Below are 27,776 nucleotides of genomic sequence, written 5' to 3'. Positions count from 1 at the left end.
TCCAGGGGTTAAGAATCCGCCTGCCAATGCAGGGGACACAGATTCAATCCCTGGTCCGGGAAGATCCCACCTGCCCTGGGACAACTGAGCTGGTGTGCCACAATTCCTGAGAACTCACTCTAGAGGCTGTGCTCCGCAACAGAAGTCACTACAGAAGAAGCCTGTGCACGGCAACTAGAGAGTAGCCCCTGCTGGCTGCAGCTAGAGAAAGCCTACAAGCAGCAGTGAAGACCCAGGACAGCAAAAATAAACAAATAAATAAATACAACTTAAAAATAAATGCAAAAATGGTAAAACCAGGTTAAAAAGAAAAAGCCTTCAGCTTACAAACAAGCCCATACAAAGAAAGAAAAACTGCATGTTAGTAAGAATTTATAACTAGAAGGGACAGTTTTCAGAATTTGGGAAAGAATGACCAGGGGCATGTCTGAGGTTAGGTACAAGACATGTGTGAATAGGCAAAGAAGGTACACTTGAATTGAAAATCTGACACTCCCAGGAAATTTATGAACCATTTATGAAACTCTGCACTGATGCCAAAGCACCTCGTGCCTTTGGTACTATCCCTGTGGGTCCACAAGATTTCCCCTTCCTGGAGCTTAGGCTCCAGGGGCAATTTGGAGGCAATTCTGGGAGCAAATCTGTTGGGAAGTGTGGTGGACCCATTGGGTCTGGCCTTTGGTTGCCAAAGAGGTTCAGCCTGGCAGAAGAACAAGAAAAGCCATAAGATGGCAGGGGCAGGTGCCAGCAAGAATGGTAGGCATGCCAGGAAGACACCCACGGTGAGAGGTGCAGATTTCTCAAGGGCAAGGTTGCTCAGCTTACCCAGCTTTGCTTTCCCTGGGGCCAAGAGGACTCACGCGCCAGGGCCAAGGGCCCTGAGGCGCTCTTGCAGCTGGCTTATCTGGCCCTTGGCTCTGAAGGGCCAGGAACAAACAGGCTTCAAAGCTGAGGGCTTGGTTGGCAGACAGGGGCTGGGTCTTTTACCTCTGTCCTGTGTCCATGCTGGCACATATAAGACCCTAGTCATACTCAGAGATGAGGAGGGAAGGTGTCTACAGCAAGATGGATGTGGGCAGCAAAGAGGTCTTGATGGAGAGCCCGCCGGTGAGTCTGATCGTATGTACATGTATGTGTGTGTGTATGTGTGCAACAGTGTATCTGTGTATGATGGGCTCTGCCTCCTCCAACTTCTCCGGGCCTGTTTCCTACCCAAATTCATTCACTCAACTAACCTAGGACTGTGCTAAATTAAGACAGGGACACCAATCACTAAGACAGAGACTCTTGGAGTAGCAGACTCAGCAGCCACTAATTCTCATACAAGGGGCTGTGAGCCATTAAAGGGGTCTGTGGAAAAGACTGTAGAGAGCACTGGGAAAGGAGCCACTACGCGGGAGGTCACAGGAAGCTTTGCAGAGAAACTAACATTTGAGCTGGCTCCAGAGGAACAAGTCAGAGCTCAGCAGGTGGAGAAGGAGGAAGGCATTGCTGGAAGAAGGGATCATACACCTAAAAGCATGGATTTGGAGGGGAACTGGAGGGGATGGGTGTGGCTGGGATGTCAGAGGTGTGGAGGAAACAGCAGCAAGTGAGACTGGTTGAAACAGGCTCTCTTGGATCTGTTCAAGCTAGACCTCACTTCTAAGCATCTATGAGTTTGTTGGAATCCAGGCCCCCTCCTCCAGGAAGCGTCTAACCGGCTCAGCCCTCTTCTGCACATCCATGGCATTCTTTGTTCAGTCCCGGGAGAGACTGGGAGGGTGTCCCGGTTGTGCAGGGAGAAGTGGCATCTTCATGACCTCATACCTGTCTCCTCGCCTGCCCCACATGTCAGGACTACTCAGCAGTCCCCGGGGGCCGGCTCCGCATCCCCTGCTGTCCCGTGAACATCAAACGCCTTCTCATCGTGGTTGTGGTTGTGGTCCTTGTCGTCGTGGTGATCGTAGGAGCCCTGCTCATGGGTCTTCACATGAGCCAGAAACATACAGAGATGGTGAGTAGGCTTGGGATGGGGTGGGCAGTGGATACAGGGCAGGTCAGATAGAGGCCCTGGGATAGAGAGCAAATTGCCCACGGGGAATGAGGGGAGGAGGCAAGTGACGCCTCAGGGAAGGACAGAGGTGGAAACAGGGTGGCAAACTCTGCCTGGGCTTTTTCACCAGCCCCCACCCCACAGTTGGACAATCTGTTCCCTCCAGTGCCTGGTTCCCCTGGGCCTCTCTGAGCTCCCAGGGAAGAAAGAATTGCATTTGAGTAAAGAGGACTGGGGCCTCCCAGGCGGTGCTAGTGGTAGAGAACCCGCCTGCCAATGCAGGAGACATAAGAGATGAGGGCTTCATCTCTTACCGGTCGGGGAAGATCCCCTGGAGGAGGGCATGGCAACCCACTCCAGTAACCTTGCCTGGAGAATCCCATAGACAGAGGAGCCTGGAGGGTTACAGTCCACAGGGTCTCAAAGAGTTGGGCATGACTGAAGTGACTGAGCGCAGCACAGCACAAAGGGAACTGAGGGTGGGCATGAGGTGCAGGGATGAGTGGGGAAAGAGGAATGCCAGGCAGCACGATGCCCTCCTCTAGGTTCTAGAGATGAGCATCGCAGGCCCGGAAGCACAGCAACGCCTGGCCCTGAGTGAGCGTGTGGGAACCACTGCCACTTTCTCCATCGGCTCCACTGGCACTGTGGTGTATGACTACCAGCGGGTGGGTATGCGTGGACCTCTTGACCCCAAGGCTAAGGAACCAGTGATAATTCTGTGCTAGACCTCTTCTGCTTTGGCCTTCCTACAGGTTCATCTCTCCCCACGCCCAGCGCTTTTGCTAAGCGCCAGATTCCAGTACGACTCCTTCCAGTGCCCAGCCTAGAGGGGGATGGCCTAGGACCAGAGTTAGGAGTGAGCTAGGCAGCGGCTTCCGAACTGACCCTCATATGTTCCCATGCCCAGCTCCTGATTGCCTACAAGCCAGCCCCCGGAACCTGCTGCTACATTATGAAGGTGGCTCCGCAGAGCATCCCAAGTCTCGAGGCTCTCACTAGAAAATTGCCGAACTTCCAGGTGGGTGTATGGGTAAGAGGGAGTGGGTTGGTTTTTCCCAGGGCTGCTGGCAGGAGCATTTTAGATGATGATTTTGTCACCTGTAAAATGCTGCTCCTCGTGGACTGCCAGGCGAATGTTCTCCCTGGATCCCCCTGCACCCAACCTTTCCTAGCCAAGTTCCCCATCCCTGCCCCGCAGCCAAGCTGCTGGCTTAGCTGAGCCCACACACCCCCTGGGGGCTCTGACTCCAGCACAACACCTTCTTTACACAGAGACTGCCTGGTACACCTGAGGTCCCATGATAAGGACCATAGGTGAGACAGAAACTGAGTTCCCAGGCTCTAAACCAGATGCTCTTTCCAGGCCAAGCCCCCAGTGCCTTCCTCGAAGCTGGGCCAGGAGCAGGGCCGTGACGCTGGCTCAGCATTCTCTGGGGACCTGGCCTTCCTGGGCAGGACCGTGAGCACCCTGTGTGGCGAGGTGCCCCTGTACTACACTTAGGACTGGTCAGGTGAGCAGGTGTGACCTCCAGGGCACAGGAACAGACGCAGTCCTGACGGTTTGGGCCACCTCTTCACGTCAGCTGACCAGGCACTGGGGGACCCAACAAGATGGGGTCACCTACAGAGCTCCAGGGAGGGAAGGTTCACAAACACCCCCTCCAGTCCTCCCTCACATAATAAACAGTGTTTCTTCGCTTCCCAGGGCCTCAGGAAGCCCCAAAGGGACAGTGGAGATCCAGGAGCAAAGGGTCTTGTGCAGATTGGCAGGAAGTGGATACTGTCGACACCACTGGGACTGGCCCTGGAGAAATGGGAGCTGTGGGGAGAGGTGGGCAGAGGAGAAGCAGTTCCTAGGGCCCAAGGGGGCTCCTACCACCAAAGATTAAAGCATCCTGATTGCAAAATGCGTCTGTCCTCTCACAGCCCGGCTCTTGGTGGGGGCCGACCAGGGGAAGGCTAGAGCCTTGGGGGCGCCAAGCCGGCTTTCGCGTTCTCCCCCATCCCAGGGTAAGGAGACTGGGGAGCAATCCGCGGGCTCCAGGCGCCCTCCAGTGGCGTCTCCCGAGGGAGGGAGCGAGACGGAGACGGCGAAAGACCGAAGGACCGAACTAGAGGGACAGGGACCGAGATGGGCGAGAGCGAGGGTCCGAGAACCCGAGAGAGCGAGAGCCGCAGGCGGGGAAACGCAGTCCGAGACGAGGGGGGGCTAGAGCGGGGCGAAGGCTGCACGATCGACCGGACGGCGTGTCCGGAGGCCCAGGAGGGGGCTCGGGCCGGACACCCCGGGGACCGGCGCCCCCTTCCCGGACCCGCCGCCTCGCGCCCCGCGCCGCCCGAGCCCCCTCCGGGCCTGCCGGCTCCGTGCCCTCCCCGCCTCCGGCTGGCGTGCGTCCCGGCCCGGCCGATCGCCGTCCCGGCCCCGAGGGGGGCCGAGCTCCGGGCGAAAACCCGCCCTCCAGCGAGCTCATTTCCCTAAAGGGGGGGAGAGGGAGGGAGGGAGAGAAGGAAAGAGACGGAAAGAAGGGAAGGGAGAGCGGAGAAGCCGGGCCGGAGAGGGGGCGGGAGACAGGAAGGAGGGAGGGCGAGCAGAGGGAAAGGGAAGAGGTAGGGAGAGCGCGGGGGGAGAGCGGGCGGCCGGGAGCGCCCTCCCCTCGCCGCCAGTCCTCCGCTTCCCCTCTCGCCCGCTCCCGCGTCCGGGCGCGACCCGCCGCCGCCGCCGCCGCCGCCGCCGCTGCCGCCGCGCCCGCCAGCATGCCCGGCGTGGCCCGCCCGCCGCTGCCGCTGCTGCTCTGGCTGCTGCTGCTCGCGCGCCCCGGCCGGCCGCTCGACTTGGCCGATTACACCTATGACCTGGGGGAGGAGGACGACGCAGAGCCCCTCAACTACAAAGACCCCTGCAAGGCGGGTAGGTGCCCCCGACCCCGCTGGCCCCGTCCCCGGGGCGCCAGGGCCGGGTGCGGGCGGCCCGGGGCCCGGAGGGAGGCGCCGGCTGCTTGAGGGTTCGGGGGAGGACAGTCCGGTGTGGGAAGCTGGGAGCTGCCTGGTTGGCAATGCAGTGGGGAACAAAAGAAAGGGAGAGAGTCGGGGGTGGGGGGAAGTTTGGGGGAATTGTAGGGACTGAAGTTTTCCTGCGATTGGTGTGAGCTGCCCAGTGGCTACCTCTGGTGTGACCCCAGGAGGGTTCCTCCCGGGATACCGGGAGGAAACCTGTGGCCAAGGAGGCTTTTCCTTCTACTGGAAACTTTTCCGGCCAAACTCTTGTGTGTGTGCGTGTGTGTGTGTGTGTGTGTGTGTGTGCACACACAGTTTTCCCTTCTGCCAGATCCGGGGCTCCAGCACACTGGTGTTTTCCATCCTGTCTGTCTGGGCTGCCCTAGGGGCTGCACATCTGTCCGGCTGGGTTCAGGGAGGCCTCAGTCTCCAAGCAGCTCTCCTGAGACCTCCCCCCCAACCCAGTCCAAGTGGAAGAAAGTTTTTTTCAAGGGATCCTCTGAGATCATGCCCCCTGGGGATCCCATTTCCCCACTAGCAGCAGCAGCTTACTGAGACCTCAGAGACAGCTGTCAAAAGTCAGAGAAGCCAGCTCAGGACTGGGACTGACTTCTGTCCCCGTGTGCCAGAGGCCCCTGCCAAGGCCAAGTGGTGGTGGAAAGGGGGAAAAACAGAACTCAGATACTGTATATCAGCTCTCTCCATCCTACAGACATTGGAGGTTAATTAGCCCAGGTCAGGGCCCTGGAGGGTGTGTGTGTGTGTATGTGTGTTCTTTGTCCATGAAGACCTGGTGTAACCCCTTCACTCCTGCTGGGCCCAGAGGGATTCCCCCCTGCCCCCCCTACCAGACTGACCAGATGGTCTTGCACTCCAGCCGTTTGCCTGATCGGATGACCCTGAACAGGCTGCCATGGACAAGAGAACACACAGGGCATAAGATATCAGAACCTTTCCTCGACTTCCAGCCTCTGATTTCAGACTGTCTTCAAATAGCCAGGGCCAGGGGAATGACTCGGGGTGCTTGGAATTCTAGACATACCTGTGGGTGGCACGGGGGACTGGGGGTCAGGTTGCTCTGGTTCTGACCCAGGGGACCCCTCTTTGGGTGATGGAGCAGAGCAAACTGCAGGCATAAGGGACCTTCCAGTGGGAGGAAGAGAAGCCAAAGCCTCAGCCCTTCCTCCTTCACCCCAGCTGGGCTGTGAGCAAACCAGATATTAGCCTCCATCTTTCTCACTGGGCTTGGGGTGGACATAAGGCTAAGTGGCTAGAGTGTGGGCTTTGCAGGCAGGCAGACATAGTTCTCAATCCTGGACCCACAACTCATTAGATGTAGCATCTTGGGAACAGCAATTATCTCTGGACTTTGCTTTTCTCACCTGTAAAATGGAACTGATACTACGTTTCTCCATAGACTTGGTGGTAAAGATTAAGTGTGAGAATACATATAAAATACATATTAGAGCTTAACACTCAGGAAGCACTAAATAAATGTTGGTGGCTTACCCCCTGTTTTCTGTGCCTCACACACTTCACTTTTTTTTTTTTTTTTTCCTGAGAAAATAGGCTTGGTTTTCAGGAAAAGAGAATAGCTTCCTAACCCCATCCTGTGTCATTTATTCATTCAACTGCCCTGCATTTGGGCTTCCCGGTGTCTCAGACAGTAAAGAATCTGCCTGCAATGCAGGAGACCTGAGTTCAATCCCTGGGTGCGAAGATCCCCTGGAGACGGGAATGGCTACCCCTCCAGTATTCTTGCCTGGAGAATTCCTTTATGGAAAGGTGCCAGGCCATGGTCTTGATGTTGTGAGAGATAGAATTATAAGCCAGGCTCCCTGCCTTCAAAGAGCTTACAGTCCAAAAGGGGCAAAAGACATCTGTGGATGAACCAACTGCACAAACCAAGATATCTTACGTGCCACCTTGGAGGGAAAGCCCTTAAAGGCCTCAAGGAACCTCTTGCCCCATGGTAGCGGTGCTGGCAGAGAAGGAGTGATCACAGCATGCCGGGAAGGTTTGGGAGATCTTCACGGAGAAAGAGAGCTGGACAAGGCCTTAAAGAATAGGAAGGAAGCCAGGCTGATGTATTTCACTACCAGTTGGAAATTGGAGCGATTTTTTGGAGCAGCGGAGGTTCAGGGCTCCATCCCAGTCTCAGATTTCATGCTGGCTGGGTGGGGCTAGCTGAGTTGGAACTTCAAACGAGGGCTTTGGAGCAAGTTCTCCACTAGGGTGAAGTGAGGCTCGTGGGGAGCTGGGCCAGGCCTAGGGGTGGCCAGGAGAGCCGACAAGGCCAAGACTTGGGGTTGGAGCAGGCTTCCCTCCTTAGTGTGACTGGTACAGCCCTTCCTCCCTCCTGCCTGCCTCCTAAGACCCCATATCAGCACCCTTGGGCCTCAGGTCCCCAGATTCTTTCCTCTGTTTGTGTTAACTTCTGCCTGCTGTTACCTCTTGCCCCAGCTGAGCCCTGACCTCCAGATGCTCGTGGCAGATGGTATCTGTCTTGACTTCCTTTGAATGCACCTGGCTGTACCTGCTTGATGCTCTCCAGCTCCCTTCTCTTCCTTCTCTTTCTTCTGACTGTCAGAGTTCCGGTTACTGTTGGCAGTAAGGACAAAATGAAGACCCTTGAGACCCTGGAGAGGTTCAGGCAAGACCAAAGCAAAGGGCAGGAAGCCAAAATAGCCTGTGTGTGCTCAGAGCTGTTTCCACCAGGCCCTCTTTTTCTCTCCCAGGGAGATTGCGACTCAGCCCTCATTTTTTGTATGCTGGGATGCCAAACCATCAAGGAAATCGTTTCCCAAGATTCCCAGTTCCTTCTGGCTGCCCCAGATGACTCAGGGTTCTGGGAGAGACCATAAAGACAAGAATTGGGACGCAGCTGCTCCATTCAGCAGAGAAGCCCACAGGGATGCTCCTGAGCCAGCAAGGAACTTAATTCTGCCTCAATTGGCAGCTCAGAGATATGCTATGGGGAGGCCAGGTGGTCTAGTAGCTCACCATCCTTATCCCAGGGGCTTTGTAACCCAGATTTGGATTTCACAGGGCCTCAGAGGAGTAGATTATAGGCTCTGGAGGTTGAGAAGCAATTCCTTCTCCTGCCAGACCACTTTCCCCCTCCAGACACGCTGCATGAGTCACCCACCCACCTATACCCCTGCTCCATGAGTCACCTTCTCTTTTCGGTGCCCCAAGGGAGGAGGAAAAGTCTTATAATCTCCCTGGACTCAGGATGAATGGCAAACAGTGGGACTCCCCTGGAAGAAGAAGCTCTCAGAAATTCTAGTTTCTCCAGGGATTTTGGGAGAAGATATTGGGGGAGGAGGTGATGTAGTAGAGTGCATCACTCCTCAGGCCACTAAAGACCTAAGGAGAGCTAAGGGATTCAGCTACTTTCCCTTTCTCCTCTCCTGTCTCCATTTCTAAAGGTGCCCCTCTCCTTCAGTGAGGGGGTGTAGCCTGTGAAATGGAGTGTGCACATACAGTTCTTTGTGTATTTGAAAACACTGGGACTTGCACAGGGAAGCAGTTAGTGTGTTTTTACACATCTGTGGGTGTGTCCCTGCTTTATGGGCAAGTCTATTCATCTGTGCATGTAGGTACTCCTGAGAACATGTGTATGTGCAAATATGCCCCTGTGTGGAAATGTATGCCTGTGATTAAGTACATGCAAACACTTGCAGGGGGGCTTCCAGGTAACACTAGTGGTAAAGAATCTGTCTGCAATGCAGGAGACCCTGGGTTTGATCCCTGGATGGGGAAGATCCCCTGGAGGAGGAAACAGCAACCCACTCCAGTATTCTTGTCTGGGAAAATTCCATGGACAGAGGAGCCTGGTGGGCTACTTATCCATGGCGCCACAAAGAGTCAGATATGACTGAGTGACTAAACACACACACAAACACATGCAGGAGCTTAAGCATGTCCTCCCCCAACTAGAAGCTTGCTAGAAGCCTGCATTTGTGTGATGGGTGGGGCCTGTGTAGGACGCCTGGTACACATGGCTCTTTATCACACCAGCCAGGCTCCTCTCCGTTCTTCCAAAAGAGGAGGCGACTCTGTGGAGTCCCAAGGCCAACTGAAGGATGTGCTCAAAGGATGCAGCTTGATGTCTTTCATCTCCTGCTTGAGGTGGGGGGACTGGCTATGGAGCATTCATAAATGCCCCTGGCTGATTTATAGCCTGAAAACAAAACAAAACATTGGATTCCATGTTGAAAACAACTACTACTCTGACCTTGACCCTTCCTTCTGGGTGAGGAGGGGCTTCCTGGACTCTCCAGAATCCAGTTTCCCTAACTGCCCTGGAGGGCATCGCGCATGGTCAGGGCCTTCAGCTCCTGGCCATAAGGCTCTCCTGCCCACCCCATCAACCCTCCCCCCTCGGTTCCCTCGCATTCCTCAGTCATGACACTCACACCACTGGGTGCTGCTGACAGTGAGTGCTCCACTCCTAGACTAGCCCAGGGCTGCTAGACTAGCCCAGGCCTCTAGCCTAGCCCAGGACTGGTCCTGCCTTCTGCTCAGCTAGCCCTCCACACTGCCTTTCTCCCGCAAGCCAGCACAGTTCTGTGGCCTCTGTACTTGGAATTAAAGGTTCTGCTTCTCAGGGGCTTCACTGAGCCCAGAGGCCTGAGTGGGTGAAAACTGAATGGCCTTGAAAGTAGAGAGCTGACCTTGAGACCACAGGGCTATTATTGGGGTGATGTTAACAGTGGCCATTTAGTGGGTGCTTACTATGCTCCAGGCTTTGGGCTGGATGCTCTCTTTACATGCTTTATTTTGTGCAGTTATCCTGGGAGACAGATTCTTTTATTAGCTCCTTTTTTTTTTTATGTAGGGGGAAACTGAGCTTTAGAAGAGTTTTTGTGACTTGTCAGTGAGAGGGTAGTCAATCAGATTCAAAGCAGATCTGTCTGACTCCAAAGACCTTGTTCTTTGCTGCTGTGTCCGAAGATGAGTTTAAATATCTAGTCACACTGTATCCCTGTGATACCTATGGTTGTGGCTGTGTGAGCCTGCGGGTACAGTGTCTGTGTAGACGTGCAAAGAGAGAAGAGGTGTAGGGGCATTTACACTGGGTGCCTGTGTAAACTTTAGCACATAGGACCCGCCACCACCTCTGTGGGGTGTATCTCCCATCCCATGCCCTTGCTCAGACCACAGCTGAGAAGCACCTTGTATTGCTGTCCCATCAGTTGCTGAGCCAAGGCCACCAAGGGTGATGTTTTCAGTAAGAAAAATTTTCCCATGTGGAGAAAGAAATTCTGGGCCACTTACCAGTTGGTGACCTTGGCCAAGTCGTTTCCCATCTCACATTCAAGTGTTCTGATCTCTCAAGTCAGGGCTGGCGTGAGTGTGCATGCTAAGTCACTTCAGTCGTATCTGACTCTTTGCAACCCCATGGACTGTAGCCTGCCAGTCTCCTCTATCCATGGGAATCTCCAGGCAAGAATACTGAAGTAGGTTGCCATGCCCTCCTTCATGGGATCTTCCCAACCCAGGAGTCAGACCTGGCTCTTGCATTGCAGGCAGATTCTTTACCACTCAGCCACCAGGGAAGGCCCACTCAAGTCAGGGAAGAGGGCTCAAATCTAACCACTAGGTTATTTCTCCACGAGTTTGTAATGGGATGCTCCTTGGCAAGTGTATGGCTGGAGTTTGGCTTATTGGGAATATCCCTGGTGGGCCAGGATTAATGAATTCATTAATGTGAGAGCACTTCATCAACAGGAAAGCAAGCACCAGGCAAATTTCAACAGATATTTACATAAGGTGTCATTATTGCTACTATTACTGGCTTAAAGGGTTTGGAACTTGCTGTTGGTTTGTGTGTGTTGGAGCTTCTGCATGTGTGTTTTAGGACTGTCTCTGATGTGTGTATTTTTTGGTGGATGTGTGTTTCTGAATGAGTATTTTTGTGTATATGTATTTAGAATATGGGGCTTCCCTGGTGGCTCATTAGAAAAGAATCTGCCTTCCAATGCAGGAGGTGGGAGTTTGATCCCTGGGTTGGGAAGATCCCCTGGAGAAGGAAATGGCAACCCATGTCAGTATTCTTGCCTGGGAAATCCCATGGACAGAGGAGCCTGGCGGGCTGCAGTCCATGGGGTCGCAAATGAGTCAGACATGACTTAGCAACTAAACAAACAATTTAGAATGTGGGTTCTACAAGGTGACAAACTTGAGTGCAGTGAGCACTGGACTGGGAATTGGGAGGCCTGAGGCATAAATCCAGCCTTGGTAGTGACTAACAGCATGATCTCCATTAAATCATTGCCCTTCTGGGCCTCAGTTTCTGCATCTATAAAATGGGACACTGGCCTAGACAATTGCTAAAGTCATTCCACATTCTGCCCATCCAGCTCCAGATCACACCTGTCGAAGAGTGAGTGTCTGTTGGCACATGTTTGCATGCCTGACGTATGTCAGCATGACACTTCACTTGAACAAATGTATATTGAGTGCCTCCCACCACCAGAAGGGGTGGTGTGGGTGCTGCTTGTGTGTGCAGGAGTGTCTATGTGACTTTTGTAGCTCTCTTTTGGATGGCACAGGTGTGGATGTTACCGTGAGTCTGGCAGAGCGCTGACGCCTGTGTATGATGCTGTGGTGATGACTAGGGGTGTGTGTGTGTGTGTGTCCACCCAGTGGGCCAGCTGGTGAGGAAAAACCTGTGTGCAAGGCCTCAAGGTTAGAACAGTTTGTGTAATGCTGCCCGCCAGGCCTCTGTAGCACTGGGGATGAGAAACAGATGTCTCTGTGGGTGGGTCTGCGGGAGGCTGCTCTCTGCTCCACCTCCAGCATCGCCTCCTGCCTCCCCCACGGCAGCCCAGCGTGAAACTTGCATCTGAGCACCTTCCAAAGCACTTTCCAAAGGGCTCAGCTCCCCCTGTATTTCTCAGAAAGCAGACTGTTCAGTCCATCCCTCTAGAAACCTCATAAAAAGATGTTCAACATCACTCATTATTAGAGAAACACAAATCAAAACCACAGCGAGGTGTCATCTCACTGCAGTCAGCATGGCCATTGTCAAAAAGTCTACAAACAATAAATGCTGGAGAGGGTGTGAAGGAAAGGGAACCCTTCACTGTTGGTGGGAATGCATACTGGTGCTGCCACTATGGAGAACAGTATGGAGATTCCTTAAAATAAGTTGGGAATAGAATTGCCATATGACCCAGCAATCCCACTGCTGGCTGGGCATACCCCTCAGGAAACCTCTCCCCACAGCAAGAGAAATCAAAATGCCCTGGGGTGGGGGACTCTTTTCCCCCAGATCTTTCTCCCTCCCGAGAGGGGACTTGAGACTCAGAACAGGAATCACTGTTAAACCTTTTCCTCCAAGCCCATCAGGTGTCCTGACTTCCCTACCACACTTTCCTGCTCCCATTTTTATTCATAGGGTCCCCCTCAGTGTAATTGAAATGGCAATTGTAAGCGAATTCCATATGCCCAGCACAATGCCAAGGTTACGGACCCCCAAAGTAGACACTCTGTCCTCTTAATGCCTTTGATTTTGTTGGTAATACCCATCCCTTCCTGGAATTCTCCAGCTCTGTTTTTGTTTACTTGTATATGTTTGAAGGTCAGTTTCCTACAAGCAAGTGGGAAACACTTATGTCTTGATAATCACTGGAGTAGCACCTGGCCCACAGTAGGTGCTTACTGTGTGCTCAGACTCTTTGTGACCCCATGGACTATAGCCCACCAGGCTCCTTTGCCCGTGGGATTCTCCAGGCAAGAATACTGGAGTGGGTTGCCATTTCCTCCTCCAGGGGATTTTCCTGACCCAGGGATCCAACCCCCATCTACATCTCCTGCTTTGCAGGTGGATTCTTTACTGTTGAGACATTACTAGGCATTTGCTAAAGAATGATGGAATATGTGAAATGACTCTGTCTTTGAGAAGTCTGGTGGAGCTGAGCATCAGCTTTGATGAGATTTCAACTGAAAAATGAGCTTGAGTTTCCCAAAAGATCCTCAAAGCTGGCCCCCCACTACTGTTCTTCCTTAGAAGGCATTTGAGGATTACAGTTGCAGTGAGGGCCAGGGGCGGTGGCCACGGGTCAGCCTGTCAGTGCTGCACTGGGGGACTGACTGTCCTTGCCTCTTCTCTTTCCAGCTGCCTTCCTTGGGGACATCGCCCTGGACGAGGAGGACTTGAGGGCCTTCCAAGTGCAGCAGGCTGCGGATCTCAGACAGCGTGCAACCCGCAGGTCTTCCATCAAAGCTGCAGGTACACTGGGTACGGGCCAGCCCTCCTCTGTCCCAGAAACAGGTTCCAGAATTGGAGAAACAGGGAATGCCTCTGTTCTCAGCCAGGCCCTTCCAGGACAGAAGTGGTGAACTTGAATCCAGCATAAGGGCTTGTCTTCTCCTAGTGTATTTGTATCCCTTCCCCAGCGTAGTGGCAAGTGTAGACATACCCAGAAGCTAAGCACCCATGTTGTTTTTGCTTACAGTTTAGGAAGTACTTTCAAAAACATTATCTAACTTGACTGTCCCCAACCACCTTCAAAGGTAGGTCAGGACAACTCCCACTTTACAGACACAGATCTTCCTCACCTTATGACTGGGCTGAAAGTGTCAAAAAGTCAAAGTGTTAGTTGCTCAGTCGTGTCCAACTCTTTGTGACCCCATGGACTGCAGCCCCTCCAGGCTCTTCTGTCCATGGAATTCTCCAGGCAAGAATACTGGAGTGGGTAGACATTCCCTCCTCTAGGGGATCTTCCCGACCCAGGGATCAAACTTGAGTCTCCTGCATTGCTGGCAGATTCTTTATTATCTGAGCCAAGATGCGGTACATCCTAATAAACCCATCACAAATTGAAAATAGCTGAAGTTGAAAATGCTTTTAATACACCTAATCTACTGAACATTGTAGCTCAGCCTAGCCTAGAGTTACAGTCTGCGAGGGCTCCCCTGCTGGCTCAGTGGTAAAGAATCTGCCTGCCGATGCAGGAGACACAGGTTTGACCCCTGATCTAGGTGCTCAGGACACTTACATACACCTATTACTGGGCAAAATCATCTTAACACAAAGCCTATTTTATAATAAAATGATGAATCCCTCATGTAATTATTGAATACTGTCCTGAAAGTAAAAATAGAATGATAGTCTGGGTACAGAATGGTTGCAAATGTGTGGGTTGTTTCCCGGCACGATGGTGTGGCTGGTGGGGAGCTGCAGCCTGCTGCCACTGCCCAGCATCTCAGGAGAGGATACTGCCTATCGCTAGCTCAGGAAACTTAAAATACAAACTTTGAAGTATAGTTTCTCCTGAGTGTGGATCACTTTCGTCCCATCATAAAGCCAAAACACGGTAAGTCAAACCATCATAAATCACAGACTGTCTGTACAGAAACCAAGAATCACAGAGGTAAGGTGACTTGCTCAAGATTCCAGAGCTAGTCAGTGGCGGAACTAGGACAGGAACCCAAGCCTTCACACTCTAAATCCGAAGTTCTTTGCTCAGCCCCACAATCCCTCCTGGCCTCTCCTCCTGCTCCCATTTTGCAAGCCTCTATGCATCCTTCATGGCCCATCTCAAGAGCTTCTCTTGGGAATCTTCCCTGATCGTCTCCCAGGCATGACCAGGCCACCATCTGCTGTGCTCTCTCTGCTCTGGGCTTATACTATTAGCATCTCACAAGTCGAATCACACTGCAATGACTGGTTTATACCTCTCTCTCCCCAACTGGACTCGAAGCTCTTCAAGGTCAGGGGTGGGTCCAAGCACCTCCCAGCCAGCCTGGCACTTGTGAATGGGGGAGGGGAGGGTGGGGTCGAGGCCCTGGGCTCTTTTAGTTCTGTCCAGCCTTCTCACTGCTCTGCAACGTGGTCCTGCTCACAGATAACCCTCCCCTTGCCAAAGTGGGGGATTCTCACTTGGGGCCTGTTCTGGGCACACTCTGGTGGTGTTGGGTAGTTGTCCAGTCTGCATGAGGGAGGATCTTCGCTGGGCAGTCCATGGAGTAAAGGTCAAACTATGCCAGTGAGCAGCTGGCATTGGAGGGTGACCTGGTAGCCTGATAACTGGCAAGGCTTATTTGACCTTAGTGGGGGGACTAGGATACATGGGATAAAGGGAAAGACAAGGGGAAAGCTGAATGGAGATTTGGATCACCTGGACCTGCCCCTTACCATCTGACTTTGGACAAATCTTAGGCTTTAGTTTCTTTATCTGTCAAATGTAGATAGTGACACTTGCCCAGTCCAGCATGAGAGCTACTGTGTCAAATGAGGACCTGTACTTGGGAATATTTAAAGAAGACATTAAGTTCTGTATGCTCCACAATTATGAAGGTTCCCTGGTAGCTCAGGCAGTAAAGAATCTGCCTGAAATGCATGAGACTCAGGTTTGATCCCTGAGTCGGGAAGATCCCCTGGAGGAGGGCACAGCAACCCACTCCAGTATTCTTACCTGGAGAATTCCATGGATAGAGGAGCCTAGTGGGCTCTAGTCCATGGGGTCACATAGAGTCAGACATGATTGAGCGACTAACACTTTCATTAGCTGAGCAGGAATGTTTCCTAGTCTCAGGTTCCCTGTAGGTCCAGGGGAATGAGTACACCGCTGTTCTCTTACTCACTTGTAGTCTATTCTTATTGTTCATGACAGTTACAGTTTATAGTTATAAGGTTATAACTATAACCTTATAGTTAGTTGTTCCATAAAGTCACTGCAAACACTGAATTAGTGAATTCTGAGCCATTACTCCTAGGAGAAATACAAGGTTAAGTTCCTACAAGCCTCTGGTCACATTTTCATCAACTTGTTAACGCATAACCAAGTCATATATGTGTTTCTATTTAAAGACATCTTATTTGCTATATCATTGATTTATTAACACTGAACTCATGGTCAACAGCACTGTAAGTCAAGCCTGAATGAAGATTATCTAACACAGGTATTTTCTGTATATACATCCCAGCCCTCTTGTACCTGGGAGTTAAGGGGGGAGGGTCATTTTAGACAGTGAAATCACCAAGAAAAGGCATAAAAATGCAAAAAAAAAAAAAAGTGGCACTAACTAAATTATGAAGAAGATACTTACCTTCAGAATGAGCTGAAACAGGGAGGCAGCCTGTCCCCTTGTTCAGGCTCAGCCGAGGTCATGTACATTGGGTGACTCAAATTTTTCACTGCTCTGTGCATCACAGCCAGTGACCATGAAAGAGCTGATGGTCTTGATTTGGGGGTTTTACAAATTTTAGTGAGTGGGCAGGTACAGAACCCCTAGACAATGAGGGTCGGTTGTCATTTGCTTCCTCCTGCCCTTCATGCTCTTGCTACCAATGGCTTCCTTTTTCAGTTTCAGGAAACTCCTCTACCCTCAACAGCCAGAACGCTAGTATGAAGCCTCAGAGGAGAAGCCGTGGGAGATGGAAAAGCCGGTCCCGGAGCCGGCGGGCAGCAACGTCCAGACCAGAGCGGGTGTGGCCTGATGGAGTCATCCCCTTTGTCATTGGGGGCAACTTCACTGGTGAGCATGATGTTGGGGGTGGTTGGGGGTGGGGGCCCCCGAGCAGCCTGCACCCCACCCCAGCCTCGGCGCGGCCCCGTCCTGCGCGGTGGGGTGAGTGGTGCCTTCTGCCTGTCTGATGAATGGCTGACTCTTTAGCGGAAGCTGGAGGTGAGCCCACCTGGACACTGTGGCAGCCTGGCCTCCTTTGTCCCCACAGGCAGCCAGAGGGCAGTCTTCCGGCAGGCCATGAGGCACTGGGAGAAGCACACCTGTGTCACCTTCCTGGAGCGCACGGACGAGGACAGCTATATCGTGTTCACCTACCGACCCTGTGGGTGAGCAGGGGCCCCTGGGCGCTGTACCCTCGGCCATCGCCCTAGCCCGTGTTCGGTCCTGGGCACTGCAGCCGTCCCCCCGGGCACGGCCCTGGGTCATCTGTCCCCTCCCGCCATGGGGGCATTTCCCCAGGAGCTGCCCCGGATGTGGCTCAGACCCCAGCACACAGCCCGGGCATCATGCATCACGCGCTCAGGCCCCTCCTCCACCCCTCTGCTCCTTGGCCCCCCTGGCAGCCACGCCCGGCCCCTGAGTGGATGCACTCCCCCAGCTCGGGACCGCCCCCCTGAGCTGGCCCCGCCCTCCAGGTGCTGCTCCTACGTGGGCCGCCGTGGCGGGGGCCCCCAGGCCATCTCCATCGGCAAGAACTGTGACAAGTTTGGCATCGTGGTCCACGAGCTGGGTCACGTCATCGGCTTCTGGCATGAGCACACGCGACCCGACCGAGACCGCCACGTCTCCATCGTGCGGGAGAACATCCAGCCAGGTACAGACCTCTGCTTGCCCCTCCAGGGTCCCTGGTCAGGGTGGGGGCTGCTCCCTTAAGCCATCACCTTTGCTCAACGTGGTATTACAGTCCCAGCTGTGCCTGGGGTCCAAACACTCCCCCTGAAACATCTTCTCTGGGTCAGTGGCAGCTCAGGGACCACAAATCCATTGTCAGATGGGGGCCGGGACAGGTCTAGGTCCTGCACACAGGGCTGCCTGGAGCAGCCAGAACCCATCTGGCCTTCAGGGTGGGGGTTGGGGAGGGGTCGGCCCTTTCTCCGTGCTTCCCCAGGCTTTCTCTTCACTTTTACCGTCTTCAGCTCTCTGCCTATTCTGTCCTCTAAAGGGTTTTTTCTCTCTCCTTTCTCCCGACTATGCTCTCTCTTCCCTCCCTTCCTACTTCCTCCCTCTCCTCCCCTCTTCACTGCTCTCATCTCCCCAGTGGTTCTAGAAATGGGCGCCTCCTTCCTATCGTCCCTTGAGTCATTTCTCCAGCATATCCTCACCCCACCTACACCCTGCTGGACAGACGCTTCTAGGGATTCGTCTCTCCCCAAGGCTTCCCTGGGTCGCTTTTGGACCCCCAGGTAGGGGGTCACCTCTCAAGAGCAGAGGGGACCCCATCCCTGACCCTAAAGAGGTAGCGCTGCAACCCCCACAGACCTGCCCCCTCCCGCCCCCACCCCCTCCCCCTCCCACACTCCCTTCTCCTGGTCTTCACAGGGCAGGAGTATAACTTCCTGAAGATGGAGGTCCAGGAGGTGGAGTCCCTGGGGGAGACCTATGATTTTGACAGTATCATGCACTATGCCCGGAACACATTCTCCAGGTGAGAGATGGGGGCCCCCCTCTTCTGGGGCAGCCCAGCCCTGCCCTCTGTAGACCTCCCACTTTGCACTAGCCTGCCCCACTGGGGTCATCAGTGAGGACAGCAGTGGGCCCCTGGGTGGTTGAGGACCCATGGGTGCTGCCTGCCCTGCTGTTCTCTTCCGCAGTGAATCGGTGGCAGGACTGGGACTCCCAGGGCCTAGGTTCCTCACCTAGTACTGGGCACAGTGGGCCCAGGAGGGTGAAACCCAGCTGCTGCCCAGGCACATGGGATGCCAAGGCCCCGGAGCTGTATCAGCCCAAGGGAGCTGAGTTTTTCCCTCAACCATCTGCCAAAGGGGGCACATTTTTCTGGTGGGTCTGCCTTTTGGTAATTGACTGATCTGTACAAAGGCTGGCTTCTGTCCTGGATCAGCCCCGCTCCCTAACTCATGAGCACATATACACCTACTCTTTATCCTGAGCCCAGGCTTCCTGGTGGCTCAGACAGTAAAGAATCCGCCTGCAGTGGGAAAGACCCGGGTTTGATCCCTGGGTTGGGAAGATCCCCTGGAGAAGGGAATGGTAACCAACTCCAGTATTCTTGCCTGGAGAATCCCATGGACAGAGGAGCCTGATCGGGTACAGTTCAGGGGATATTGCAAAGAGTCAGACAGGACTGAGTGACTAAGCATAGGTTCCCAGAAACCACAGGCAGAACCCCCAGCGGTCTTGGCCCAGTCTCCCCATCCCAGCTTCTCCTTAGCTGAGTATGGGACTCTGCCCCTCCCCCTCCTCAGGCTTTCCCTCACCCGCCACGCCTGGCCTTTCCCATGCCTGGCTCTGCCCTCTTCCTCCATCTCTGCTTTCCCAGACACTGGCCCTTCCCCTCTCCTCGGTCGCTCCTTCTAGACCCTCTCTTCCTGCCTCCAGACCTGAGGGAATAGACCAAGGAAGGGTGGTGAGGTCACCCCAGCCCCCACCCACAGACCACCCATTTCCCACCAGTCCCACCCCAGCTCCTGCTGAGGTCTACCCAGCTGGGTGTGAGTCAGGGGCCCTGGGGAGGTGGAGGGCTGCCTGCTCTGCCTGCATTCTGATCTTCCCAGATGGAAACACCCGGGACCCAGCAGGCAAGAACTGGGGGGACAGGAGACACGATGGGTCAGGAGCTGGAGGGGCTGTTTTGGGGTCTGGTCTGGCCACAGTGAAACCTGCCCTTTGGCCTTGTCCCAGGTGCCATCAGGAAGGAAGAAGGGCTGGCCCTGGGTAGTCCTGGGAGAGGTGTCAGCAGGGCTGATACACACAAGGGGCCTCAGAAGCAGGGCTGAGACATGGCTGACTAGGGGGTCTGAGGTCTCCCAGGGTTGGGAGGTGGGCCAGACAGGGCACGGGTGGGTCCCCAGGGCCTCCTAGGTCTGTGTTCTCGACCTCCCAAGTGTTCCCGGGGCTCCCCCAGGCCCTGTGGCGTGGCTGCCACGGAGCAGAGTGGCAGCTGGTCAGTGGGCAGTGTAATGACAGGGTGAGATGTCTCCACCCGTCCCCGACCCTGCTGAGGAATGTCTGGGCTCTGGCAGGGTCGTGACCTTGGGTGCATGCAGGCGAGCCGCCCTCCTTCCGATCGATTCTCACCCCAGGCTGGGCTTCTCCTCCTCCCCAGGGGCATCTTTCTGGATACCATCGTTCCCAAGTACGAGGTGAATGGGGTGAAGCCCCCCATTGGCCAGAGGACACGACTCAGCAAGGGGGACATTGCCCAGGCACGCAAGCTCTACAAGTGCCCAGGTCAGGGCAGGGATGGGGACGGGACAGGGTGGGGTGGAGGGCAGGCCCTGGGGCCAAGAAGGTTGAAGCTGTGAGACTTAGAAGTCAGAAGCAGCCTGGTTTCTGAGGAGGGGTCACCCAAGTAGGAGCAGTGTTCAAGTTACAGACCCAAACTGGGGCTTGGATCTAGTGGGGAGGTGCTGAGCCACCCACCTTCTGAGGGTCTCTGAGAGTGAGGGGCAGTGGAAGTAGAAAAAGCCAAGGCGGGGCGTGAGGGGGCGGGGGGCATGCGTGCAGAGCAATTCCCAGGAAGTGAGACAGAGTGAGGCCCTCCCAAGGAGCTTGACCTTAACTCTGGAAGGCTTGTTGCCTTGACAACAGGGCATCCCTGGCACTAGGTAGAAAAAGAGGAGAAGGAGGTGGATCTTAAAGGGACAGAACCATCCCAGACTCTTTCCTCTGCTCAACCAGTCTCCTGTCCCGCAAAGGGCACCAGGGCTCAGGACGAGAAGCCAGACGGTTGCGGGGTCTGGGTACCTGCAGCAAGCAATCTGATCATTTCCTTTCCTTGACAGCCTGTGGAGAGACCCTGCAGGACAGTACAGGCAACTTCTCCTCCCCCGAGTACCCCAACGGCTACTCTGCCCACATGCACTGTGTATGGCGTATCTCGGTCACACCTGGGGAGAAGGTAACTGAGCATTACTTCCTCTGCCAGGACCCCCGAGTAGGAGAGCTGAGTCCTTGTGGCTGTGAATGACCTTCCTGGGAAATATACTCATTCACCCCACAGGAGGATTGGAAAGTGTGAAAGTCGCTCAGTCGTGTCCAATTCTTTGTGATCTCATGGGCTGTAGCCCTCCAGGCTCCTCGGTCCATGGAATTCTCCAGGCCAGAATAATGGAGTGGATGGCCATTCCCTGCTCCAGGGGATCTTTCCAACCCAGGAATTGAGCCCATGTCTCTCGCATTGCAGGCAGATTCTTTACCATCTGAGCCACTAGGGAAGCCCAGGAGGATGGGAGGCTTCTACTGATAATTGTATACAAATGCTAACTCGTGAAGAGCATTTACTATGTGCTAAGCATGTTTCTACTTGCTTCTCAGATCCATTCACAGGCTTTTCACGTGGAGTCTGGACCTCTCACCCAATCTTGGGCCTTCCATGTCCTTCATATTTTTATTGCACCCACAGCTTTTCAGGTTTTATTTCCTTTGACTGGAACTTGGTACTTAATGTTCTAGTGCAACCTTGAGCTGGGTTAGATTTTATTATCAGTCACATTGCTTATTCCAACAGGTCTCAAGATCATTTTGAATCAGAATTCCACCATCCACCAGGTAGTCATTCTCACTCTGTCATGAGCTCATTGGATATGCTTGTCTTCTGGGCCTTCCAAACTCAACCTTTGATCAAAATATTGAACAAAACATGAATCAAAGCAGATCCCAAGATCTCCCTCTGAATTGACATTGACCCAGTAATCTGCAGGCTTCAGGCAGAGCTATTCCACTAGCAATGACTACTTTAAGAGTCATTACCAGTCAGCCACAGGTCACCACTGGGTTGACCAACCACAGTAGGAGCCGCTTCTGAGACCAGGCCTGTGTCATCTGTATGTCTTTGACATAGGAAGTGATTAATAAATACCAAATAGGTGGGTGGATTGCCTTAGCAAACATAAGTACTATTTCACCGGTTGGTAAAATCCCTTTTAAAAAGGAAGTAAGATTTGTCTAATGTGTCTTGTTTCCAGTGAACCCAGACTGGCTCCTAGCAATCAAATGTTTCTTTTCTAAATGGTCACAGGCTGTCTATTTTAAATGGTCACGGACCATCTGTTGAATTGGGGATTAACATTGAACTCCATGGTTTGCAATTCCCAGAATTAAACTCCAAACTCTCCTCCCCAAACACTCATACGTACGTTCTCGCACACACCCCTTTTGAAAGTTGGAAAGATTCTGTTCTGACTTCTCAAGATTACAGACACTGATCACATCTGCAAGTTATTTGAATGTCCTCTGATGTCATTTTAAGTCTAGAGACAAAAGCCAATTTAAATAGGCGCTTGCTGACTCTCCTCCTATATTATTGAGCTTCTCTTTCCTTTTCAGATGATGTTTACTTTTTTGTAATTTGAAGATTATCCTTTTTTATGACAAACTTTCATTGAGAGTGGAGTAATTCCCTGTCTCTCTTGCTTAGTTTTCTACCATCGTCCCTCAACAGTGAACCCATCCCTTCCTTGTTCTTCTCCTTGTTCTGAATCTAACTTAAAAATTGCAGTCCTTTTTGCTGTCTTGTACTGACCTTGCCCTGGATTCTTTCATTCCTCTACTGAGGAATTTTGAAATCTTACCACAGATAATAACAACATGTTATGACTACTGAGCATAATGATTGGCCAATCACATGTTAAATTCTTTGTGTTATGTCTTTTAGTTAGCCCCACAACGTTAAAGGCTGGGTGCTAATGTTAGCCTTATTATTATTATTTTTTTGGCTGCACCATGCAGCCTGTGGGATCTTAGTTCCCTGACCAGGGATCAAACTCGAGCCCTTGGAGTAAAAGCACAGAGACCTAACCACCTGACTGCCAGGGAATTCGGGTTGGCTTCATTTTGTATATAAGAAAGCAAACTTAGAAAAACTAACTTGCCCAGGATCTCGTAGAACCTGGATTATGATATCAGAGTCTGCGTTGTAGTACTATGTGTATTCCAAAGCCTATTCCGTTCTTACAACAACTACTTATGTGCCCTTCGGCAACAGTGTTGTCTGGGCACTTTGTGCCTGGCGCTGGGCCTGGCACCGGAGATGGACAGGTGCCCGAGATAGTCCCTGGCCCTGAGGAGCACTGAGAAGGGTAGAGCATCCTTTCTTTCCTGTTTAGGAGATTTGCTTTGTCAGAAGGCATAGGGCAACTTTTGTCAGGACCCACTTCTTCCCTTGCTGCTCTGGGCTGATATGGGCTGGCCCTAGTCTCTAGAGCAGGGGTTCCTAACCTTTTTGGCACAAGGGACTGGTTTCATGGAAGACAGTGTTTCCACAGCCCAGGGTGGGAGGGATGGTTTCAGGATGATTCAAGTGCACTGCATTTATTGTGCTAATGATGGTATTTGTAGCCACTCCCTGGTGCTAGCATCACTGTCTCAGAGCATCGGGCATTAGATTCTCATAAGTGTGCAACCTCTATCCCTCGCGTGCGTAGTTCACAATAGGGTTCGTTCTCCTGTGAAAATTTAATGCCATGGCTGAACTGACAGGAGATAAAGCTCAAGGAATAATGTGAGCAATGCGGAGTAGCTATAAATACAGATGAAACTTCACTCACTTGCCTGCTGTTCACCTCCTACAATATAGCTAACAGGCCATGGACTGGCAATTAGGGTGGGGACCCCTACTCTAGTGGACATGTGGGCTTGCCTTAGAAAAATCTGTGTATGCCTTGAGTCTGCTCCCTCCATAACTCCCACAAGACTCACCATCCTTTTTCAGCAGTGTGCCCAGTGCTCCTGGGAGTAGGCTAGAGATTAAAAAAAAAAAAAAATTCAGATTAACCAAGGCACAATTGGAGAATTCCATGAACAGAGGAGCCTGGCAGGCTACACTCCATTGGGTCACAAGAGTCAGACACGACTAAGTTACTAACACACACACACAAAGTATACCCATGGTCCTGGTTGAAACCATAGAATTATAACTGAATGAAAGATGGAACTGTCGGGGACAGAAACATTTAAAGGCTGGGGAGAATAGAAGAAGATGGCATCATAAAGCTGTCACAGCCACTCCCTGTGGCCAATTATGTGCAAAGTATTGGCATCCTATTTGCATGACCTCTTTATTCCTCACAGCAGTGTCATGATGTAGGTACTGTTATCCCTGTTGGAGAGAGGAGGGTCTCGAGGCTCAAAGGGCAGAAGTAGACCTGGCCAAGTTTGCCCTGGTAGCAGCGGTAGAACCAGCACTCAATTCTAGCTATCTGACTCCAAAGTCTACTCTTTCAACAGTAAACCTTAAATAAATCCAACTGCATTAGCAAATGGACTTTGACATCTTTTTGGCTCCTGAGAGGTTGTTTTTCACTCACCTCCCAGTTCTCAGCTTATTGTCAGCAATGCACGTGATATGTGAATCTTATCTTGTACAATCACGCAAGTCTCGGTGATGTCAAACAGATGAAAGAGCCACTTTGGAGGACTTCTCTGAGGATCCCTAAGCCTTTACGCTGCAAGTGATTAGCAGCTGCCCTGAAGAGTATTTACAGTGTTTCCCAGGCAACAAAGGGAACTCCTTTATGAGCAGGAGAGTGGTTTCAGGACATGAGAATCAATTGTTGCAGAGTAGCCAAGAAGATAAGAGAATACAATGTTTTTTGGATTTGGCGTCTCCACCCTCCTTCCCGTCCCTACTTTCCGACATCCTGACTCTTCCTCAAGGTCCAGCCCAAATTCTGCCTCCTGTCTAAGGCCTTCCCTAACCCCTACTTCCCATTCCCCAGCTGGGCAGAGATGACCCATTTCCTCCCTCCTCTGCAAGGTCTGGGCTGAGTCCACCCCTAAGTCTCTTTTCTTGGGCACTGAAGGGCATGGGGCATCAAGGAGATGTAGGGAAAGTTGATGCTCTTTCTTTGTACAGCTGTTGGGCAGAACTGATTCTTAGGCCTGGGAAGGCCACAGGGAATAGAGGTTAAAGACATAAGTTTAAGGGCCAGAATTTAAGCCTAGGTTTGACTCTCAACTGTGTTCTTTTTTTAAATATATATATTCGTTGTTGTTCAGTTGCTAAGTCATGTCCAACTCTTTGCAATCCCATGAACTGCAGCACACCAGCCTTCCCTGTCCTTCACTATCTCCTGGAGTTTGCTCAAACTGATGTCCATTGAGCCAGTGATGCCATCCTGCCATCTCATCCTCTGTCGCCTCTTCTCTTCCTGCCCTCGGTCTTTCCCAGCATCAGGGTCTTTTCCAGTGAGCTGGCTCTTCACATCAGGAGGCCAAAGTATTGGAGCTTCTGCTTCACCATCAGTCCTTCCAATGAATGTTCAAGGTTGATTTCTTTTAGGATGACTGGTTTGATCTTTCTGTCCAAGGGACTCTCAAGCATCTTCTTTAGCACTACAATTCTAAAATTAATATATATGTTTATTTGTATTTATTTGGCTGTGCCTCGTCTTAGTCTCGGCATGTGGGATCTTTAGTTGTAGCATGTGGGATCTAGTTCCCCAACCAGAAATCGAACCCAGGCACCCTGCTTTGGGAACACAGTGTCTTAGCCACTGGACCATCAGGAAAGTCCCTCAGCTGTGCTCATTACTGGATGTATGATGTTGGGAAAGTTGCTTATGCTCTCTGAGCCTTTGTTTCCCCATCTGTAAAATGGGCCTGGTGATAGCACCTCCCTCACGGGGGGGATAACAAGGGTTAAACAAGTTAATGTACACACGATGTTTATAGGGCACTGCCTAAACATAGTAGGAATTCAGTGTTAGCTGCTAGTATCATTCTGTGTGTGTATGTGTGTATGTGTGTGTGTGTGTGTGTGTGTGTGCTCAGTCATGTCTGACTTCTGTGACCCCATGGACTAGCCTGCCAGGGTCCCTTGTCCCTGAAATTTTCCAGGCAAGAATACTGGAGTGAGTTGCCATTTCCTACTCCAGGAGATCTTCCTGACCCAGTGATCAAACCCATCCTTTCTGCATTGGCAGATGGATTCTTTACCACGGCACCACCTGGGCCATTCTATAGTCCTGATCTATTGAGGCCTGGCGTGCTGCGATTCATGGGGTTGCAAAGAGTCGAACACGACTGAGCGACTGAATTGAACTGAACTGAACTGATTAATGAATACTGCTGCTGCTAAGTCGCTTCAGTCATGTCCAACTCTGTGCGACTCCATAGACGGCAGCCCACTAGGCTCCTCTGTCCCTGGGATTCTCCAGGCAAGAACACTGGAGTGAGTTGCCATTTCCTTCTCCAATGCATGAAAGTGAAAAGTGAAAGTGAAGTCACTCAGTCGTACCCAACTCTTAGCAACCCCATGGACTGCAGCCCACCAGGCTCCTCCGTCCATGGGATTTTCCAGGCAAGAGTACCGGAGGGTGCCTCAATTGCCTCCATCTATTTTCCTGGATTCTGGTGTGGACTATATTGTGACCCAAATATCAGACTATCTAAACTCAACTCTAGGAGTAAAATCCACATATATTGAGTGGCATACACTGCCATACGGATGTGTGACATGTATGTTTGACCCCGGTGTCAGACAAGGTCTTAAATTTTACATGTAATAATTTAATTCCCCTAAACACTATGAGGCAGATACTATTACCATTTGTTGTTGTCATTGTTGTTCAGTCACTAAGTCCTGTCCGATTCCTTTGTGACCCCATGGACTGTAGCCCACCAGGCTCCTCCATCCGTGGGATTTCCTAGGCAAGAATACTGGGGGGGACGGTTGCCATTTCATCCTCCAGGGGAATCTTCCTGACCCATGGATTGAATCCATGTCTTCTGCGTTGGCAGGTGGATTCTTTACTGCTGAGCCACCAGGGAAGCTCACTATTACCATTACCATCTTACAAATAAGGAAACAGGGGAGTTCAATGATGGGCCTAAGATCTGCCTGAGGCCAGCCAACTGGTCTCCGAGGATTGATGTGTTCTCCCAGCTCCTCCCTGAGACCACTCAACACACATGAGGAATACTTCCCACATGCAAGGTTCACCTGGGGACGCTGCACCCCTATCGCATTTTCCCCACAACTCCCCAGTGGAATCCTTATGATCGCCTCCATTTTTCAGACAGTGACAGCGAGGCCCAAAGTCAGGCTCTGGGCCAGAGTCACCAGCTAGGAAGTGGCAGAGCTGGCCAGGTTTTCCTTGGCAAAGGGCAGTGCCCCTGCCATCAGAGCACAGCTGTTTCCGCACGACAGAAGTCGTTACAACTCTTAATTGGACACCTCCGGTCTCAATATAGCCACAGCTGCGCCTCCCTATGAGATGCGCCTGACCGCCAGCCCAGGTCTCTTCCTCCTACTTGTGGTGACCTCTGCTTCCTCTTGCCCGTGGAAGGTTTCGGGTGGGCCTGGTAGGGGTCTGCCAGCCGGGCGTGGTTTCTTTTTTGGGGGCCTGAATGTATCCATCCTGGACAGAGTCACGGTTGTTTCCGGGGAAGAAGGGAAAGTGGCTGCTGTTCTCCATGCAGCTGCTGAGCGGACTTGATTGGCAGGCTCAGAGAAGCCACGTGGAGTAGTGGTTAAGAGAGTAAGTTTAGGAGCCAAGAAGCCCTCACTTGGCCCTCTGCATTCCTTCTTCCATCCAGCCACTCTTTTTTTTTAAGATTGATTTTCTTTGTTGGCCGTGGTGGGCCTTCGTTGCTGCACAGGGGCTTTCTCTAGTTGCAGAGCATGGCTTTTCATTGTGGTGGCTCCTCTTGCTACAGAGCACGGGCTTCAGTAGATGTGGCTCTCGGGCTTAGTGGCTCAGTTACATGTGGAATCTTACCAGACCAGGGATCAAACCCATGTCCCCTGCATTGGCAGGTGGATTCTTAACCGCTGGACCACCAGGGAAGCCCCATCCAGCAACTCTTTAAAAGATATTTTTGTTGTGTGCTAGATATAAAGATAGCATATGCATGTTATTAAAATTTTGAGCAATATAGAAATGCCTCAGGTAAAAAATGAGCTTTATCCTTTGAATGCCACTCCTCAGAGGTAACTAAGCATTGGTAACACTTGGGATGTCCTTCCAGACACTTTTAGTGTGTGTGTGGTCTTCTGTAACTTGCCTTTCATTCAACAATAAATCATGGTCATCGGTCTATGTCAGCACATATATTATCTAGCCCAATCACTTTTGAGGCT

At 52.2% G+C, this 27,776-nt stretch overlaps 2 protein-coding genes across 10 annotated transcripts in view; both read left to right on the top strand.

The window, feature by feature from the left end:
• Positions 1–1,053: 1,053 nt before the first annotated feature.
• SFTPC (surfactant protein C) lies at positions 1,054–3,945 on the top strand. The gene is given in 6 exon segments (NM_001009729.1): positions 1,054–1,107; positions 1,838–1,996; positions 2,581–2,703; positions 2,946–3,056; positions 3,402–3,549; positions 3,744–3,945. Coding segments are annotated over 5 exon segments (573 nt in total). The 5' UTR covers positions 1,054–1,065; the 3' UTR covers positions 3,540–3,549; positions 3,744–3,945.
• A 696-nt stretch (positions 3,946–4,641) lies between these two features.
• Positions 4,642–27,776, top strand: part of BMP1 (bone morphogenetic protein 1) — a 46,008-nt gene continuing 22,873 nt past the window's right edge. For 4 of the 9 annotated variants that reach the window (XM_015093112.4, XM_060409226.1, XM_060409224.1 and 1 more), the window contains exons 1-8: positions 4,698–4,946; positions 13,161–13,274; positions 16,355–16,525; positions 16,725–16,842; positions 17,152–17,330; positions 18,056–18,161; positions 19,800–19,924; positions 20,479–20,594. In XM_015093112.4, the coding sequence (XP_014948598.2) occupies positions 4,793–4,946; positions 13,161–13,274; positions 16,355–16,525; positions 16,725–16,842; positions 17,152–17,330; positions 18,056–18,161; positions 19,800–19,924; positions 20,479–20,594 (1,083 nt within the window). In that variant the 5' untranslated portion in view covers positions 4,698–4,792. Of the gene's footprint in view, positions 4,947–13,160; positions 13,284–16,354; positions 16,526–16,724; positions 16,843–17,151; positions 17,331–18,055; positions 18,162–19,799; positions 19,925–20,478; positions 20,595–27,776 lie in introns of all 9 variants that reach the window. The other 5 variants (XM_015093111.4, XM_060409225.1, XM_042243151.2 and 2 more) reach the window with 2 other exon arrangements.

The sequence above is a fragment of the Ovis aries genome, chromosome 2 (assembly GCF_016772045.2).
Source record: "Ovis aries strain OAR_USU_Benz2616 breed Rambouillet chromosome 2, ARS-UI_Ramb_v3.0, whole genome shotgun sequence".
Taxonomy (NCBI): Eukaryota; Metazoa; Chordata; class Mammalia; order Artiodactyla; family Bovidae; genus Ovis; species Ovis aries.
Note: the sequence above shows the minus strand (reverse complement) of the source record. Positions and strands in the feature narration are given on the sequence as shown.